The 20,123-nt window shown below is 34.3% G+C and overlaps 1 protein-coding gene across 2 annotated transcripts in view; it reads right to left on the bottom strand.

Moving 5' to 3' along the window:
* The window catches only part of cntfr (ciliary neurotrophic factor receptor), a 192,005-nt gene that overhangs the window by 24,458 nt on the left and 147,424 nt on the right, over positions 1 to 20,123 (bottom strand). For both annotated transcript variants that reach the window (XM_059539326.1, XM_059539325.1), the window contains exons 5-6: positions 19,550 to 19,716; positions 14,776 to 14,939 (exon numbers count right to left, since the gene is read on the bottom strand). In XM_059539326.1, the coding sequence (XP_059395309.1) occupies positions 14,776 to 14,939; positions 19,550 to 19,716 (331 nt within the window). The remainder of the gene's footprint in view (positions 1 to 14,775; positions 14,940 to 19,549; positions 19,717 to 20,123) is intronic.

The following is a 20,123-nucleotide window of genomic DNA, read 5'->3' on the forward strand; positions in this document are numbered from 1 at the left end:
AGAAATAATTTTATACTGAGAAATAAACTTGCAATTGGCACAAAGTGGACTTTCATAGAAAATACTTTCCATGTCTTCAATTTCCCAACGCAGTGTATGTCATGTTAATAATTTTGCATAATTTATGGTTGCCACTTGATAAAAAAAAAAAAAATCCAGGTCCTGAAGCATAACCACTTGAGAAGCCCTTCTTTAGTCAAACACGAGTCACATGCACATGCACAGGACAATTAGCATACTTAAGGCTACAGCAGATAAGAAAACTCATTTGAGTATATAGCGCCGTATACTCCTCCTCGTCCTCCCAGTAGGGAATATAAACACGCCCAGTTGGAGAGCATGTCTACTGTTGTGGAGAGAAAAAGCAATTAAGTGCCACTTTCTAAATTCACATTTGACTTTCTACTGACAGGATAAAAGAAGCATGCCGACGCAGGTTCTGTCACTCAAGCTAATGAGAGCTATTCCCTCAGTCCCCCTTCTGTGAGATCACTACTGCTGACCAACAGGTTTAACAGATAATTGTTCATGGTTCCAGACCCCCTTTGATGCCCAGCCAACATCGGTGCAATTAATATGAAAGGTAGTGGGAACACCTTAGCGCTTATCACAGAGAACTGACTGTGTGAAACTACAGGAAATCTTTCAGCGCTCCTGTGTTGAGTGCGTGAACCGTCTTATGCTATTTAAGAGGAACCCATGCAAGCTCGCACTAATGAGATGTGTCTCATTAATGGGTTGAATATCAACAATGCCTTAGAAAAATACATACACGTAAACAGATTCCTCAAAGAGGCACTGGATGTAGTGTCACATCAAAATATCACATCAAAACAAAAAAAAAACAAAAAAAGGAAAAAAAAAATATGGATGAAAAAAATAACAAATGTTATATTAAATAATAACATGTACATCATTTTTCAGTGGAATCAGTCAGATTACATACTAATTTAACAGTTTTGGTCAGAACATTTAGTCAGAAGTATTTATAACCCAAAAGCCTATCAAGGAGCCGGGTTTTGTCTACTGCTTGAATAACAGTTTCATCTCAGTTTTTGTAAGCATCATTACATGTGTTTGGGATTTTTTCATTTGAGCTAAAACAAAAAAACAAAACAAAACAAAATTGAGCAGGAAATAGTTATAAATAAATGTTAGACTAAATATGCTATTGTATTATTGCAATTATTACACTTTAAGTTATGTTAAAAATTGTGTGAAAGTCAGTGTCAGTTCATTTTATTATTCACTGGTTATTTATGTATCAAAATGTATTTAAAGATTAAGGGCCCTTATTTTAACGATCTAAACGCAAAGTTTAAAGCGCACGGCGCAGGTGCACTCAGGGCGTGTCCAAATCCACTTTTGCTATTTTAACGACGGAAAAACGGTTGGCGCGCCCAGGCTGCAGACTGAAATATTGAATAAATATTACAGAAAATGTATTTCTATTTATTAGAACATGAATATTACTGGCCTAGAGAGCACAACAATTCATTTTTGCATATATAATTATTATTATTATTTTTTTTGTAAAAATACACAACGATAATAATTACTTAATTAATTACCAAGTTATTACTAAGTTATTATATTACATTTATACAATTTTATTATATTATTTTTGATTAAATTACATTACATTATATTAACAAAGATATATACAGTATATAAAAAAGTTACCAAACTAGTACTAAATAAATAAAACCAGAAATAGACATATAAAGACATATTAAAAAATACATAAACAAGTTAACCCTAAAATGTTAACTAGAATTAAAATGACTAAATATAATTTTTATTAGATCAGCAACTAGTGATGTTATCTTTAATAATCTATTATAAATGATTAAATTACAGTTAGAACCCTTGCAATTAATAAATTATACAAATTACAAATAAAAGAATAAAAGACGTGTTTTTATCTTTTCAATTGCTGTCGAACACATTTTATTGATGCGCGCACACACACACACACGCACGCACACACACACACACACACACACACACACACGCCCACACACAAACACAGAGAGAGACACACACACACACATACACACAGAGACACACACACGCCCACACACAAACACAGAGAGACACACACACACACACTGATCCAGAGCTCCAGACAGATGCTCCCCTCGCTGTGCAGAGTCAGATCATAAGACAGCAGCCCTTAGGGGGTTGTGACACTGAATAAGGTGTGTGAATACACAAACCTTTATACATCGACATCTCAAGGATGCCCCTGCTGATCCCAGAATCAATATGGGCGGCAGAGACCGAGCCAAGGAGCATTTTTCAATCTCTACGCACTGAGCGTCAAGAAATAGCTTACAGTGCCCCGAGGAAAAATAACCTTATAGCTGAACAAACTACTTCATCAAACTGTTGAAGCTGTCAGAGGTGGATGTTAATGCTGTATAATGCAGTAGGAGAGATGACTGAAGAGCTCTGATTCTGCCATTGACTCATGCATGCTGTGAATCGTTTACATGCAAGCATTTGATCAATCTGTAATGTAAGTAACATTGTAAAATCCAGGTTAGGAGACATTCAGGGCTTTTGGTTATTATCAAATGGATTTCTTAACCTAAGGCCTGCTCCTAATATTTAAAGCGAAATCTCTTTAATATCTCCTGGAGAGAGATTAGATGAATGAAGTATAAAGAGAAACCGTCATGCCTCTCTCCCTCCATCCCTCATACATTTTCTGCACAATTTGCGATATGGACATAAATAGTGAATCAATCCTGCAACAATAGGTTGTGCTATTACTTTTCTACAAATCGTGTGAAGAATGATTTTTTTTAAACAGTTTTACTGAAAGAGCTGGTTAAGAGCCTCGAAACAAATAAATAAAAATAATAATTAAAATAATAAAAAATAACTATTAGAAATTGTTAAATAAACAACAGCAAATTATTATGTTCAAAAAATATTTGTATTTTTTTATAATTATTATTATTAGCCAAATGTATTATTGTAGCATATTACCATCATAATCATCACCATCATCATCAACAACAACAACAAAAACTAGTAATAATAGCATATTGTAGAAATTATCAGATTTTCTTCTACCTTGTAAAATGTTATGTATACTTTTTTAACATAAGATAATCTACAAATAGGCTGCAATAACAATTTCAACTTCAGAATGTTCACATTTCAACTGAATACACATTATCCTTTACTTACATCATTTTATTTTTCAAAATTAAAACAAGATAATAATAATAATTGGCAGCAATGTGAATTTCTTTGTATAAAAAATAAATAAATAAATAAATAATAATACAAACTTTGAACATCATTATTTGCTGTTGTTATAATTATTTCTAATTATAAATGTTATGATTTATTTGTTTTGAGGCTCTTAACCAGCTTTTAACCAGTAAATAATGTAAATAAAGTAATACAATATTTTGACAATTCTTTGAAGTAGTAATTTCATGGTACAAGGCCAGGATATTTGTGGAGAGGGAATAATGGTTTTCAGCACAAATGTATTAAACTCTGCATTGAGATCCATCAGCACTTATTGGTGTGTGTACATTAATGTGTGTCCATTTGCACGCTAGGAGCATCACCATCCTGATGACAGATAATGATGCGTAATATCACTTGTCTCTGAAATAATCAGAAGTCCAGTATCTCTGATGACAGGCCTGCAATGGGGCAATTACAGGCAAAGAGAAGAGCATCTGTCCAGCAGAGAATCTGTGACACACAATCCATCTACACTGAGAGCAGCCACAGCATTCACTGAAGCAGACCTGTGATGATTACACTAAATACACCAGAGAAAGACCAAACGTAATGAAGGGCATGTGATAAAGGTCAGTTTCTGAGGTGTGTTTACAGTGAACTGGATTGCAGACAGAACATACTTTAGGTGTGTTCAATGTTCATGGTAGCGGAATTTCAGATTTGGATTTTGAAGTTTTTCACACTCTTGCGGAATTCCAGAAGATATTTCTGGAAAATCGCCAAACTACAAGTTGTAATTGGTATGAATTCATAAGATGTGATTTGCATGAAAATTTATTTTTATTTTTTACAAAAAAAAAAAAAAAAAGTATGCATGAAGGTCCACCCTAAACCTAAGCCTTAGAGAGTCATAAAAAAAAAAAGAAAAAAAAAGAGATATGAAAACAAAGTACAAATGAGATAAGAATTCATACAAATTGCCTGCCACTTTGCAAGATATAGTTTTTTTTATGAAATGCCATTGATATGATCATTGAGATTGATATGGCCTGTCAGAGTGTCACACAAAAAAGAAAAAAGGAAAACCCTTATTAATAATAGTAATAATAAAAAAAAATCTAAATAAACAATATATATATATATATATTGTTTGTGTATTTATCTATGTATGTAACTGTGTGTGTGTGTGTATATATATATATATATATATATATATATATATATATATATATATATATATATATAAATGGAATGGTATACGGTACATTTAATTCATACATATATTTAATATATTTCATATTATTTAGTAAACAGTTTATTTACTTTTTTAATTTTTTTTTTTATTAATAAGCATGAAAGCAAATAGACACCACAACAGATTCGTTGAATGCCGTTTGAATCACTGTTTAATTTGTTGTTGAGTGGAGACCTCAGTCTGAATCTGAATCTTTCTGTCACCTTTCATATTTGAGTTCATTGAGAATCTTGCACTAGGTGACATTTTATTATTAGTATTATTATTATTATTATTATTATTGTAGTTCATTTCATTTATTTATTTCAAGAAATTATTTTATTTCTGATGAACTGTTGCAATTTACTAGCTTCAGCAGAAAAAAAATGTTAACTTAAATGGTTTCACCGTTGCACTTTGGGCATCCCAAGTTCGAGTGCTGATCCTCTCTGTGCTTCTCTGTCTCTCACTTTGCTCCTGTTCACCTATTTTCCTACTGAAATAAAGGCATACAATGCCAAAAAAAAAAAAAAAATGGTTTCTTCATTTGGTCAGCCAGTGATTTCAACTGTGTATTTCTATGGGTCAGATGTTCAGTTATTATTAGGACATCCAGCAGAAGTATCACCCGTGAACAATAAAAGCAGGTGAATCGCTCAGTACACTTGTGATGTAGCCCTGTGTATTCCAACAGAAGTGTTCTAGTCTTGCTGCACAAAAAGAGCAGCAGCGTGCAGAAGTGTGTGTGTGGAGCAGAAGGGGGCCGGCTGGGGTGGAGCACAGGACGTTCACCAAAGATGGCTGAATACCCCTCTCTCTCTCTCTCTCTCTAATGTCCTTTACCATGCTTATGGCACTGCAATGCCGGCAGTATTGATTAATCTAAGTGCGGCTGGAGGATGAGAGGCTCTGCTAGCAGATGCACAAAAGGCCATTAAACGCGGGGCAGCCGGGGGAGACAGGTGGAGAGAGACAAATCAACGGCTGAATCAAAGAAGAGAATTGTGGGTAAATTAGCACATGGTAAGCGAGACGACGATTACGGCTGGTCCTTCTGCGTAAGAATAAATCTGACAATCGAGAAGTGACCAGAAACTTAGTTGACACAATTCAGTTATCATTTATTCTCCCTGATGTTATTCTGAATCCACACTCCAGTCTTTCTTCAGTGGAACATAAAAAAATAAGCATAAAAATAAAATAAAAAATCTGAAGACTGGAGAATGAAGAATCAGAAAGGACACAAAAGTAAAATGAAACTCTCATAAATGTAGTCCATCTGACTTGTGCACAACAGAATGTTTTCTGAAGTCATATGATAGATTTGTGTCAAAAACAGACTGAAGCTTGTTATTCGTTTATAATCTTGGCCTCGAGCGTGCTGTTAACTGTTTTGACCACATCACTGAATTTAATTTGTGAATGAACAGTAAAAATATGTGATTTAAAATTAGGACTTATATACTGTAAATATATATATTTTTACAGTCATCTTTTAATTCTGCTTGAAATTAAATAAAAGAATAAATAAATAAAAGAATTAATAAATAAATAAATAACCTCAGTGCAAGAAGTGTTTGTGTGTCTTCTAGGGAGCATCTTCAAACCCTGAATTCTGATGAGATCCATAAATAAGAGGAATGGAGGCTGCGGGACCATGAGGAGGGACAGGTCATGATGCCGTTTAAATAAAAAACCACACCACAGCTTGACTGAGCATACTTTCATAAGACTCACACATCTCAGAGTCTCCAAACACCCACATTTTGTATATATGACCTTTATTTCCCCCTCCATGCTGCTGGTTAATTTGCTGTAATCCGCCTCTGTGCAGTTATTAATTGAGTTCCGAGCCACTGTTAGCTATAGTGAGGCGTTTTGGAAGTTCATAATGGCTCACACACATACATACACACACCCAAACGAGCAAAACAACCAAGCAGGCATCTGATTCCCCCCGGTTCACTGCTGTTTGATATCTGCAGCACGGACAGCCGTGGATGATATCATAACTGTGACTGCTAACTGACATCACACGCTAATGGCTAATGGGTCCTATGAAACACAGTATAGTAGTCAATAAATCAGCATAAGTGCACTGTTATTTGAACCTGTCTCTCCATTAAAAAAAAAGAACAACGAAGGAAAACTAAGGACAAGGCAATTATTGGTCTACGCTGTTGTGTTTGCTTGCAGTTTCATCATGAAATTAGATATTAAAGAAAAGGCTGTTTTGCAAAACTGCAGTTTATTCATAAACATAAACTAAAACTTGTGAAATAAATGGGAAGATATAAAATGTGTGTTATTTGCACTATTCAAGGACATTATGAATATTGCAGTGCGAAACCAAACAATGTTTTGAAACCAGGCTAATACGACGAGTGTTTCAACCATTTTTGTTTAGTAGCAGGTAAGCAAAACCTACACAATAATAGTACATTATTAATTATGAATGGACATAAATTCTTTGATGAATAGAACGTTTGAAAAGTGAAAACTTAATTATTTTGTAGCATTAGAAATGTCTTTACTTTAGATATATTTACTGAATCATTGCGCAATAAAATTTGTGAAACATAAAAAATGAAACCTAAAATAATAAAAAAATAGCGATGTCAAAATGGTTAATCGCATTCAAAATAAACATTTTTGTTTACATAATGTGTACTGTGTTTATTCAATATATGTATATAAATACACACACATACAGTAGATATTTTGAAAATATAGTTACATGCATATGCATTCATACATTTATATTTAAATTTTATATTTTCTATAAATATTTTTAATATACAAACATAACATATTTTTCTTAAATATATACACGCATGTGTTTGCATTTATATAAACATAATAAATATACACAGTACACACATATATAATATGTAAATAAAAACTTAATTTGATTAATCACAATTAATCGTTTGAAAGCACTAAAGAAAAATAAACAACATCTGCGCATCACTTACTGTTTTTAAAAACAATAACCAAAATGCTAATGCTAGACCCACACCAACAGGTGTCAGTATAAAGATAAAAATATGAAAATATCTATTTAACATTTTACACTATAAGGGGCCTCCAAAAATACAGATGTTAAATATCTGCTATGGTATTTTTTTTTTCCTTCCACCAATATATATCTTTCCAACTTTCTTTTTTTCATTCTAAAAAATGTCTCAGTTATGTATGGTAACCCTCGTTCCCTGAAGGAGGGAGCAGAGATGACACGTCGGTGACCGTTGAATTGGGGTCACCAACTTGCCGTTGAGAGTAACTGACTAAAAGGGAACCAGGCATCTACTAGCAGAGGTTTTAACAAGGCCATGCTAACCAACAAAACAAGCAAAACTTGTCGAGAATGATCTACAATGTGGACCAGACTTTATGTTAACAGTCCAAATGTTTGCTATACTACACAATTTCAAAAATAACATTCTAAACCTTGTTTAAATGCCATTACTCTTTTAAACCTATACTCCATTTTGGAATAGTGCACTCCTTCTGTAGCTTTAATTTTGTCCATCATTGTGATTACCTGAAGCAACGGTGAGCCGAACCCTATTAGATCTGCAGTCACATATCAGTCACCTGAAACTGGACGGAGCTCTATGAAGCCTGGCCTCTAACACAGCACATTCATTCTGAGCAGTGACTCCCAGAAGCCCCCACTGGTCAAGAGCAGATTCTTTCTCATTTGGCTGAGTGGCACCACAGCGGCCTGTTAAAGCTTGAGTTTAAATACATCATTTCTGGGAATGAAAGGGGCGAAGAAGAGAAAAAAAACATTGTTTTCTCCGCTTCCCCAGACTCCTTTCTTTTTTTCAGACTCCATGCTGCTGCTTTCCTGGACAAAAGACAGAGCGTGAAACATATGCAGTCATTTCACAGCTGTCTCGTGTCTTTTTGCCGCTCCCATCTATTTCAATCCATCATTCACATCTCTCTCCAGAATAACTTGCGATTAACAGGATTTCACCTGGTCTTTAAATGCATGTGCTAATGAAATGCATGTACAACCTTAATATTGAAACTATATATATATTTTTTTATGTTTAACCCAAAGGGTACATGAAAAACATCTGCGCTTTTTAGTCTGTGGTATTTACACACATAAAACCTGCCCTTTATACATTAACCAGTAAACCAGGCACTGAATGCACCGATTTAACATGGTCAAAGTTTTGCTGCGTAGCATAGGCCTTTAACCCCTGCTGGTAGAAGTTGTAACTATACCATTTTTCTTCAAATAATAAAATAAAATTATGTAAATACATAAATACATACATAAAATTAGTCGATTAACATACATAAGATTAGTCGATTAATCGAACTTTTTTGTGAGTACTGAAAATTTTCATAATGCCCAAGAGCCATCATTGGCATGAACATAAAAAGTTGGATGTATTCATGCAATCAATGCAAAATGATGCATTTACATAATTGACACCATCGATTAGTTTGAAACATCATTACAGCAATACTTTTATCCAAAGAGAAAGAACATCATGAATAGTCTGTCATTTTCCTCATAAAAAAATATCACAGACAACACTAAAACAATTCAGACAAAACATGCAAATAAACACTGCTATTTAATAATTTATTAATTTAATTTAAAATAAAATTTATTAATTTAATTGCTGCCCTATTTATTGTTATTGAATTTGGCACTCAAAATACTGATATTTATACACCACAAAAATAGATGTCTAAATAATTTCTTCTTCACACCTTCGACCGAATAAAAAGTTTCAAAGTTCATCACTCAGCGGGTGTGAATGTACTGTATGCATATCTTTTTTATAATTACTCCACACTTCCGTTGCTCTTAGAGTCATCTTTTAAATGTCAGTGCTTTTTAAAGCTCTGCTCCACCATATGTTTCTTCAGCTCAGCTCCATCAATTACAACTGAGCAGAAGCATCGATCCATTGACTATCTCAGTCCACTCATTTATCTGAGCCGCTCAACAAAACAACCTTCATACTATATAATCAAGTATATGTCAATGTGAGGCCACACATTTAGCTTTTGACCAAGTTATTTCTAATGTTAGGTTTCAATAGTAATTTAAGAATGAACTGTTCATTATGGTACACATTTAACGTTTGTTTCCTGATCTTGAAATATGCCTTTGATATATTAAATGGAAAGTTCACCTTAAAATTGTAATGTCATTCCAAACCTGCATATAAAGTGTAACCAAAAAGTGGTTTTGTCCATACAATGTTGTTTTGGACCCCATTAACTTAACATTTAACATTAACATTAAAACCATTTAAACATTCTTCAAAACATCTCCTTTTGTGTTCCACAGAAGAAAGTCATACAGGTTTGGAACCACTTGAGGGTTAATAAATGATGACAGAATTCTAGGGCAAACTTTCATCTTAAATTAATAAATCTTTCCAGTAAGCATTTGTGAAAGATTTCATTATTTGTGTAAAAACAGTTGCGGATGACTCTTAAAATGAGTCTTAAAATCGGTCATAATTTTGTGGATTCACTGTGTTTTTAAATGCATGATTTCTGAACAGATGTCTGACAGTTAAAAATAAATGAATAAATAAATAAATAAAATTCAAAGTCCTAATTACCAGACTATGGATCCAGAATTAACTTATACTTTTCCATGCAAATGCATACTTTTGCATACATGTGGTACTTTGAATTTGTGCCTGTCTGACTGCCTATCGATCTGTCTACCGATTCCACCATGACAAAAGGCCTCTATCATTTCTGTCGAATTGTATTTTTGTGTTAGACATATATATCTTAAATAAAAAAACAAAAAAGAAGTGCACTGCACAGAATAGAAAAATTTGGTCTGCTTAGACAGTTCTGGCAACAGAAATCGGAGTTTCTAATATCTGAGCCATGTTTGCATACCCGCACCTCAATTCAACTGGAATTGATGTTTTTAATATTAAAAAAGCAAATATAAAACATGTCCACTTCTTAAACCAAGGGACACCTTCGGCTAGCCGCGAGCGCTTGATTGTTTCCATGCCACATTTTGCCGTATGATCCCAGGCAGCTTTGAGGCATCCATCGCTCAGCGAGGACTGTTCCAGCTGCCATCCCCTCATTCCTCAGCAGAATGAATGGCTTCCCTACACCACGCTCCCTGTGCTGAGCTGGCTCTTTCATCTCTCTGAAGCCCTCTCGCCGTGATGCACTACGTGAGTGCACATGTGAGGTGCAGCTGAAATGCGGCCCTGCTGAAGACTGATGAGGTTTCCACCTTATCGTGGTGGAGCTCAATATGGTCTTTGCTGCAAGCTGATATGAGCTCGTGTTCAGGCTGATATGGTTTGTTTCAGAGGAGTAGTGGTCTCACAGAACTCAAATAGGATTCATATGGCACTGAGTAATAGTTGTTTTGAAAATGTTGTTGTATTCTTTCTAAGGAGGGATAAGATGCGCTCTGTAGTGAAGTATGGCATCATGACTTCAGCTACATAACATTGGTGTTTGCACGTAGATTGATTGACAACTTTAAATTTAGTTGCTTTCAAAAAAAAAAAATTTAATCAAAATTTAAATCAAAATTTATTTTGTACTGTAAATGACTTTTTTTAGATGTCAATGCAAAGAATTCATATATGATTTTTCTTAATCAACACTATATCAAATTATTTTAACATGATCTCCCAACAGATTTCTCTTTAGTAACGCACGCAAAAATGTAATAATAATCATTTAGTCCACTTAAACCCTGCCCTCTCTACAATGACTGCAAGTTCACATGGATTTGTAATGCCACGCCCACATCTCAAAAACCAATCAACAACCAGCAGACAGAACAAAGTCCCCATCCTGTATTTATTTATTTAATTTTTTTCGATAATTTGTTAAACTGTTGTATATCACAATATGAAAGAAAGAGACCTGTTGCCAAAAGTACTGAATTCCAGTGTTTACTAAATTTTTTAAATTGTCCTTTTTCCGCTAACACTTGAGCACTGTTGAGCGAATTCTTAAACACAGCGGACTGCCATTGTGTTCATGCACTCAGCAGATATAACTGTGATTGGCTGATAGATGCAGCTTTCAAACCTCCCAAGTGTTTCTGTGTGAGCACTCGGTGAAGAGCATGAAGCGATGATCAGTGAAGCCAATCACAGTCATATCTGTTGAGCGAGTGAACACAATCACTAACCAGCACGGTTTAAGAATTCGCTCAAATGTAAGCGGGAAATGTAAACCGACTGGTACAGAAGTTGGTACTTTTGACAACACTAGTTGCTAGCTCGATTTCATTGCAACTTCAATGTTGCATTTTTAAGTTACATTTTTTTCCCCCAAAACTACTGACTCTTTGATACATATCAATGAATATCTGAAACGGCTTTAATACTCATTTTGAACTCATTTTCAAAAGTTTAATTAAATGTGTATTTAATCTGTATAAGTCATTACATCGAAGTAAGAAGTTCCAGTATCCCTTCTCTCTAGACGCAGAGAAGGCCTTTGACAGAGTTGAATGGGGCTTCTTATTTCAAACACTTAAAAGATTTGGTTTTGGACCTCTATATACTAAATGGGTAAACTTACTGTACAATGAACCAGTGGCATCGGTACTATGCAATGGTATAATGTCTTCGCGGTTTGAGCTACATAGGGGCACAAAACAAGGGTGTCCCCTTTCCCCTCTTATTTTTGCACTGGTCTTAGAGCCATTAGCTATTGCAATACGCAATAATCCAAATATTGGAGGCATCATAGCGGGCCAGCAGGAACATAAGGTACTTCTATATGCTGATGATATCTTACTTGTTTCCAGCAATCCACAAATGACAGTGCCTACAATGTGTTCTTTAATTGACGATTTTTCCCAGATCTCGGGCTATAAAATCAATTGGACTAAATCAGAAGTAATGCCCTTGTCTAAAAATTGCCATGGGATAACAGGGGACCAGTGGCCATTTAGATGGGTCTCATCAGGCATGGTTTATTTGGGAATTAAACTTATACCAGGATTTGAGAAAATAATGCAGATTAACTTTCAACCGATTATTCAGGATATTCAAAATTTGTTACAGAACTGGAGTAAACTTACAATGTCCACTCTGGGTCGAATTAATTTAGTTAAAATGATAATTGTACCTAAAATTAATTATCTATCATACATGCTTCCCCTTTTACTACCATCATCCCTTCTGAAAGAATACAACAAATATGTGCAATCCTTCATCTGGCAGGGGAAGAGACCCCTTTTTAATCGTACTAAATTGTATTCTGCTAAAGGTTCAGGTGGGCTCTCTCTTCCCAAAATTGACTGGTATCATTGGTCCTTCTCGCTCTCGCAGCTGGCTAAAAACAATATGGCATCCAATGAAGCCCCTGCATGGGTACATATTGAAAAATAACTAATTGCCCCCTTTCCAGCAGAGGCCTTCTTGACACAGCTTGCCCGATCAATACCAGACCAAAATCCAGTTCTTAAATTTTCTAGGGAAAGCTGGAAATTGTATCACCAACATTCAAAACAAACCCCATGGCTAACAACTAGAGCCTCGGTGTGGCACAACACCAAATTACGAATAGATAAGAGGGCTTTCTGCTGGATACAATGGGCTAATAAGGGAATATGGTATTTAGATCACCTGTATGAGGGTGAACATGTGGTCTCATTTAATCACCTGAAACAAACTTACAAACTATCGAACACTGACTTTTGGAAATACCTCCAAATAAGACATTGTCTCCATGCAACCATAAAAAATGGTCCTGACTGCTACTAACGGTCACAAAAAGGGGATGGGCTCGGCTTTCTACGCCTATATTAGAGATGCTAATGCACCTAACTTAAATGGTCTTAAAGTGGCATGGGAAAGAGATTTAGGGGGGATGATCAAGGAAGAAACGTGGAAACAGGTTGTATCAAAATGGCATACTAATGTCCGTGAAACTCAATCCCAATTGATAAATTATAAAATTCTTAATAGATGTTACTGGACTCCAAGCAGATTGGCCAGAATTAAATTAAGAGATACTGCATTGTGCTGGCGGTGTAAAAAAGATATAGGAACTATGGTTCATATGTTATATGAATGTGACATGGTGGAGGAAATGTGGGAGAAAATTGTACAATTTGTTAATAATATTTTTTGCCTGTCATTATTTAAGAACCCTGCCTTGTGTATGTTGGGCATTATACCAGAGGATATGCCTATATCTCGACAACAGATGCTATGGTGCCGTTTAGCTATGGTCTCTGGATGCAGAGTCATTCTTAGACATTGGAAGTCTGACACACCTTCCTCATATGATGAATGGTTGGACCTTATGTCAAATATTGCTAGCTATGAACGTGTGATATTTAGAGCTTCAGGACGTCATGATTTGTTTATGAAAATGTGGGGTCCCTTTCTCTCCCTAACTGAAAATGTATTATAAAAAAAAAAAAGAGAGGGAGAGGAAGGAAAAAAAAAATGTATATATATGTTTTCCAAATATGTCTTATCTGTGTTGTAACCTGCTATAGTCCTGTATAGTCTAAACATCATTCATTTTCTTCTCAGAGACCTAAATCTTTATTAATCTGTATAAATGTTATTTATTTTCCCTTTTACGTTTTATTCTGTATTTTTTTTTTTTTGAGGAGGGGGCATTTAGCTGGGTTAAGGGGTAAGTAAAAAAAAAAAAAAAAAAAAAGTTCCAGTATCATGGCAAAACAGATCTATACTGCATTCATCCAGAGCAAGTGGTCTAATTTCAAAATTCCCGAACAGATTTGAAATATTTCTGAAACACTTAATATTCTTAGTGCCAGGCAGTAACTAGATTATGGAGTGAGATGTGCTCATCTACTTAAGGAGCTTAATGGAAATAAGCATGACACAACATCTACTTTCAGCCTTGATATGTAAGAGGAATAAATTCAATAAATCCAATAGGCTTCTTAAGAAATCTTCTCTGACTGACTGGCTGGTGCTCTCATTCAGTAGTATAGCAACCTATATGAGCTGAGACTATGGGACATAAATCACCTATTTTCATTTGTCCAAAACACTGATTGACATATTGGTGAGCAAATCAGTTTCCAAATAAATATATCTGGTCTCATGGCTCTGTAGAGCTGAGGGACACAATTAGACTCAAGTGGAGAGCTGACAATGGAACCAAATCACGTTGACCCCTGTATTCTTCTACAAAACGAGACGTGGTTGAAACACTATTTTAAACCATGCAGAAAGGACGTATATAGTTGGTTACCAGAATATGTCATTAATAGTTTGAGGCCACATAGCATGTGCTCTTTATATAAACGTTAAAGATGACAAGGAGCTAGAAAATCGGTGTTCCCCACTTACGTGCTGCCACATGTCTCGGATAAGCGGCCGATAGCGCAGGAAGTACTTCAGCGGGAAGGTCTCCACATCGGGCCACGTACTGGGACTATTCCAGGTCACCTCTAGTCTCCGTGCATTGTTGGCTACAGGTTTGGCCACCACCTTCTCAGGGGGGTCAGGTTTCACTGTTGGACCAAAGAGACCTCGATGTAAGCCCATGACCAATCTCAGGTATCATATTCAAAGAAATGAATCCCCCGTAATTAAATCTGTCATCAGAATTTCATTGATTTCTTCTGTGGAAAACAGATAGGAGAAAAGTCCTCAAATCGTATCCACACATGGCCATATTCAAATGGGTCAAGCCAAAAATGCATCTCGCCAGGTTTGGCGTAATTGACACCAAATGGCATTTCTATAGAATGTTTCTGGTATATTTGAATATGCAAATAAATAAATGAATAAATAAATAAATAATAATTTAACTAATCCACAAGAAGACATGCTAGTGAAGCAAAACAGTCCAAAATCTCAAAAGTTAAGATTTGAGAAATGTATGGAAAAACAAAGGCTTTTGGGATTGGAAAGACTTGTGGGTTATCTTTAAGGCACTTTGTCTTTTAAACCTTGAAGCTTGCTGTCATTTGAAACTTGCTTTCACCATATGGAATAGACTAGCTTGAAAAATTTCTCATTTAGCTTTCTCAGAAAAAATAAAACAAAATAAGCCATACAGGCTTAGTAATAATAATAGTCATAAGATCTTTTTGGGTAAACTATTCCTCTAACATAGCTAGGAAGTGTGAAAATGCTAATGAAATGCTAATGGTATTTGAGTTGTGACAAGGCTCAGTATAAAAGGAACACAGTTTTAGTGGCTACGCAGAAAGAATCACTCATGACAAATGCCACTAGCAAAAGACTATAATGGAAAAATAGATGAATGATGAATAGTGCTGAGATCTCCTCTTTATGATCCACAGCTCATCCCTCTGAGCAGAAAATCAGTTTGACATAACATACACGTCTCCTAAAGAAGCCACACTGTGACATTTCTCGAGATGTCTTTTGAGCAGCGGCGTCTCCTGAATATTACGAAAGCTGTTTGGAGCTAAGGTTTATGGGAAATAAGCAGAGAGCAACAGAGTGGCCTTTCTCTTCTTCTTGAGATGCGGTGTCCAAGGATCATTCTGTTTGCTCTGCGGTTTTAGCTTCACTCGCACACAAACACATACACACGAGGACAAAGAGATGTTTCTGAGCCCCGTTCCCTTTACTATTCATAGCAGACACATAGTGGCTTCAGGATTTATAGCTCAGGCCTTGACCTGGCTTGAGCGAAACACTCTTTACGACTTTCAAACACTGTTGATGTTGTTTAGATGTCGGCTATTCGGATGCAGATTTTTATGTCTGAGCATGCTGAGAGGAGGAACTGGAAAAAAAAAAAGATATTTAAGAAACATCTAAACATCCTGTAGACAAGATAATTTGCTAACTTAAAAAAAAAAAAATATATATATATATATATATATATATATTTTTTTTTTTATACCTCATTGGAAAATAGTTTTGACCTGGTTTTAAGCATAAACCTCTCTAAATTTGATTCTAAATTTGATGCTTAAAACAAGGGGGAAAAAGAGTTAAGAAAAATTAGTGTCATGCATTTCAATACTTTTATTAGTGCTGTCAAACGATTAATTGTGATCAATCGCATCCAACATAAAAGTTTTTGTTTGCATAATATATGTGTGTGTGTTCTGTGTATATATTATGTATATATATATATATATATATATATATATATATATATATATATATATATAAATCAGAGGTGGAAAGTAACGAATTACATTTACTCGCGTTACTGTAATTGAGTAGCTTTTTTGTGTACTAATACTTTTTAAAGTAATTTTTTAAATCTGTAATTTTACTTAAGTATATTTTGATTGAAGTATTGTACTTCGCTACATTTTAAAACACATTAATTACTGAGTAAAAAAATAAATAAAAAATCGCTCCCTGGAAACTACGGCAGTAAATAATGGGCAGGAGGGCAAACTGGCGCTAAAATCACAAGAAAGATGCAGACGGACAAAACAGGCGTTAGTGGTGCAGACACCGCTGAAAACGAAACCCCGTCATATTCTGAAGTTGAACTCGAAGGAAATGAAGTGAACCCTGGCCATATGTATGCTCTATTATGCAGTGTAAGCTGTACTTGCCTAGGAAGACCAAACTAGCAGCTTATAAAATCTCGACAAAACATCAACCCTTCACAAGAAAGTGGAGGTAAGCTAAATAATTGCATCGTTGCATTGCTGGTTAAAATGAAGCTTTGACATTTTAGCAAGAGGTTTTGCACAAATTAGCCAAAAAGACAGTGGTGAGGAGTGTGCTATTTTTGTTTTAATGATGTGCGCGCGCATTTATAGTGCGTTCTTTCACTGTGTGATTCAGTCTCCTAAAATGCATTTAGAATGATCACAGAATTGAAGATATAGGGGTGGAAAATTCACATATTTATATAATTTCATATATTAAATCAAAATCAAACAAAGAATGCCATCTTTTCCTCCAAAAATCATCATGAATATATACATACATACATACATATATCAGTTCAGTAAACAAGTTAATTAAGAGACTTGCGTTTTAGACACCATATTGCCTTTTTTAGCTCTATTTCTACAACAGAAAATAATTCCAAACACAGTCACCAAAGCACAGTTTTGCGTCTCTGAGCAACGTGACAGTGTTTCGTTCCTGAATGAATCAACCGTTTAAATGATTCGGTTCAGTCGCAATGACTCACTTATTAACAGTGACCTGCTGACACATACTGGCCATTTTAATTTCACATTTAAAGTATCTTTTGATTTTTTTAAATAATTAATTTCTTATCATTTCAAATAAGTATTCAACATTTTATGTCTTGTATATCAAAACATTATTCATGCATTTGTAACTGCAGGTTAAATGCATTCTTATGCATTCTTATGCATTCTTGTCCTACACTAAACAGTGTAATACATCTAAATGCCACTTCCAATGAATCTTCTTCATTTCCTCTGCATTAAAAGATGAGTTTGTTGATACTGATTTGCCTGGTAACAGCCCAAATGTTTTATTATTCTAAATAACTGATTCCTTTAATTAAAAACCACTAGTTTGAGATTAATAGACCTAGACCAGGGGTGTCAAACTCAGTTCCTGGAGGGCCGTAGCCCTGCAGAGTTTAGTTCTAACCCTGCTCCCGCACACATATCATGTAGTTTTCAAATAAACCTAAATGATTAGATTAGCTGGATCAGGTGTGTTTAATTAGGGTTATATCTAAACTGTGCAGGACTGTGGCCCTCCAGGAACTGAGTTTGACACCCTTGGCCTGTCCCATTTTTGACTCCCTCCCACTGTTAAAATGTAACTAAGTAATTTTTACTCTGAGTAAATTTTAAATGAGCTACTTTTTACTTTTACTAGAGTAGATTTTTAGACTGGTACTTTTAATTGTACTTAAGTAAAATTTCATTAATGTAATGGTACTTTTACTTGAGTAGAATATTTTTGTACTCTTTCCACCTCTGATATAAATAAACACACATACAGTATATATATATATATATATATATATATATATATATATATATATATATTGAAAATGTTTACATGTATTTACAATTATATTTTTATATTCATATGATTTATATATTATGCAAACAAAAACTTTTATTTTGAATGCGATTAATCATGGTTAATCATTTGACAGCACAAAAAAATAAAAAATAAAAAATAAAAATCTGATAAAGAAAATTATTTGTGCAGTGTAGCTGAAAAAAAAAGATATTTTTTTTTTCATTTAGTATATTTAGTTCCCATGTATCTTGAAGTTCTGGTCGAAATGTAATAGTCTGCATGCTTTAGTTCCATTATAACTTTCATCGATGTTTCATACTTGTCACTAAAATGTTCTTTTTTTTTCAAATGCAATCTAATAGCTGTTACATATTAAATGCATTTTTTTTAAAGAGTCCATTTTCTATAAAAATATACACTAGATCCAGAGGGAAAATATTTTCGCTGTCATTCCAGTGATCCAGACTACATTAGCATTTTTATTACTATCAAGCACACATGTAGCCATGCATGTAAGCATCTTATTTAGTTGCCAGAAGCCACTTCAACACCACCATCAGCCAGACGATATATTGGAGATATTTTCTTCACTTCTGTTTGCCAGCATGGATTTTGTTCTTTCAACAAAAAATAAATAAATAAATAAATAAAAGGAGATGATTATAAATTACAAGAGTGTCTGGCAAATATGAGCTAGATGTTTTTGCAAGGTCTATTTGCTCAACCCCAGTATATCAAGGTTAATAATGAATAGGAATTTCTAAATCACTTTTTTTAAGCAATTCACTGTGTTCACATCAAAATGACTTGTAAATGTTATTTTATAAATACATACACATACAGTATATATTCTGAAAATATTTACATTTACATGTTTATTCATATATTTTATATTATATATAAATATATTTAATATATAAACAGCATATTTTTACTTAAATACATAAATGCATTTGTTTGTATTTATATATACATAATAAATATACACAGTACACACATATATTATGTAAACAAAATGTTATTTTGGATGGGATTAATCGCGATTAATCTTTTGACATCACTAGGGTTTTTTTTTGTTATTATTTGTGAAATTTAATAGCAATTTAGGAGTGAATGCATTTTCCAAATGTTTTTTTAGTGTAGTATAACACTGTACCTATTGAAGACTCCTCGAAGCTGATGGCGCTGGAAGCTCGACCCAGCGAGTTCACTGCCGTGACGTTGACCCGGTAAGGAAAGCTGGTGAAAAGTTCTGGAAACTTCACATGACATCTGTTCTTATGAACTTCATCCCTCGTCACCTCTAAGGGCCTCTGGTTGTGTCTGAAGAAAAATTAAGAAACAAGATCTAAAACGGTCTTCTGAAGCATCATGACATTTGTACTTTAATTTTTAATTTAAATAAATTCTATAAAAAGTAAAAGACCACAGATTTTAAATTCTTGGACAAACTCTTGGAGGAAGTCCTTATACGGTGACACTAAGTTATTGTCAGAGCTGGGTAGTACTGTAACTGGATACATGTAATCTGGATTTAGTAATCAAATGTCAAAAATTAAGTGTTTTGTAATTAGATTATATTACATTTTAAAATACCCGTAATCAGATCACAAAATTAAAAATTAAAATTAAATTGTACTACTAATTGTAAAATTGATTACAAAATAGCTAAAAAAATTTGTCAGACTTTATTGATTCTCACTGATTCTTATTTTTTCTTTTTCTTTTCT

Source organism: Carassius carassius, chromosome 45 (genome assembly GCF_963082965.1).
Source record: "Carassius carassius chromosome 45, fCarCar2.1, whole genome shotgun sequence".
NCBI classification, from domain to species: Eukaryota; Metazoa; Chordata; class Actinopteri; order Cypriniformes; family Cyprinidae; genus Carassius; species Carassius carassius.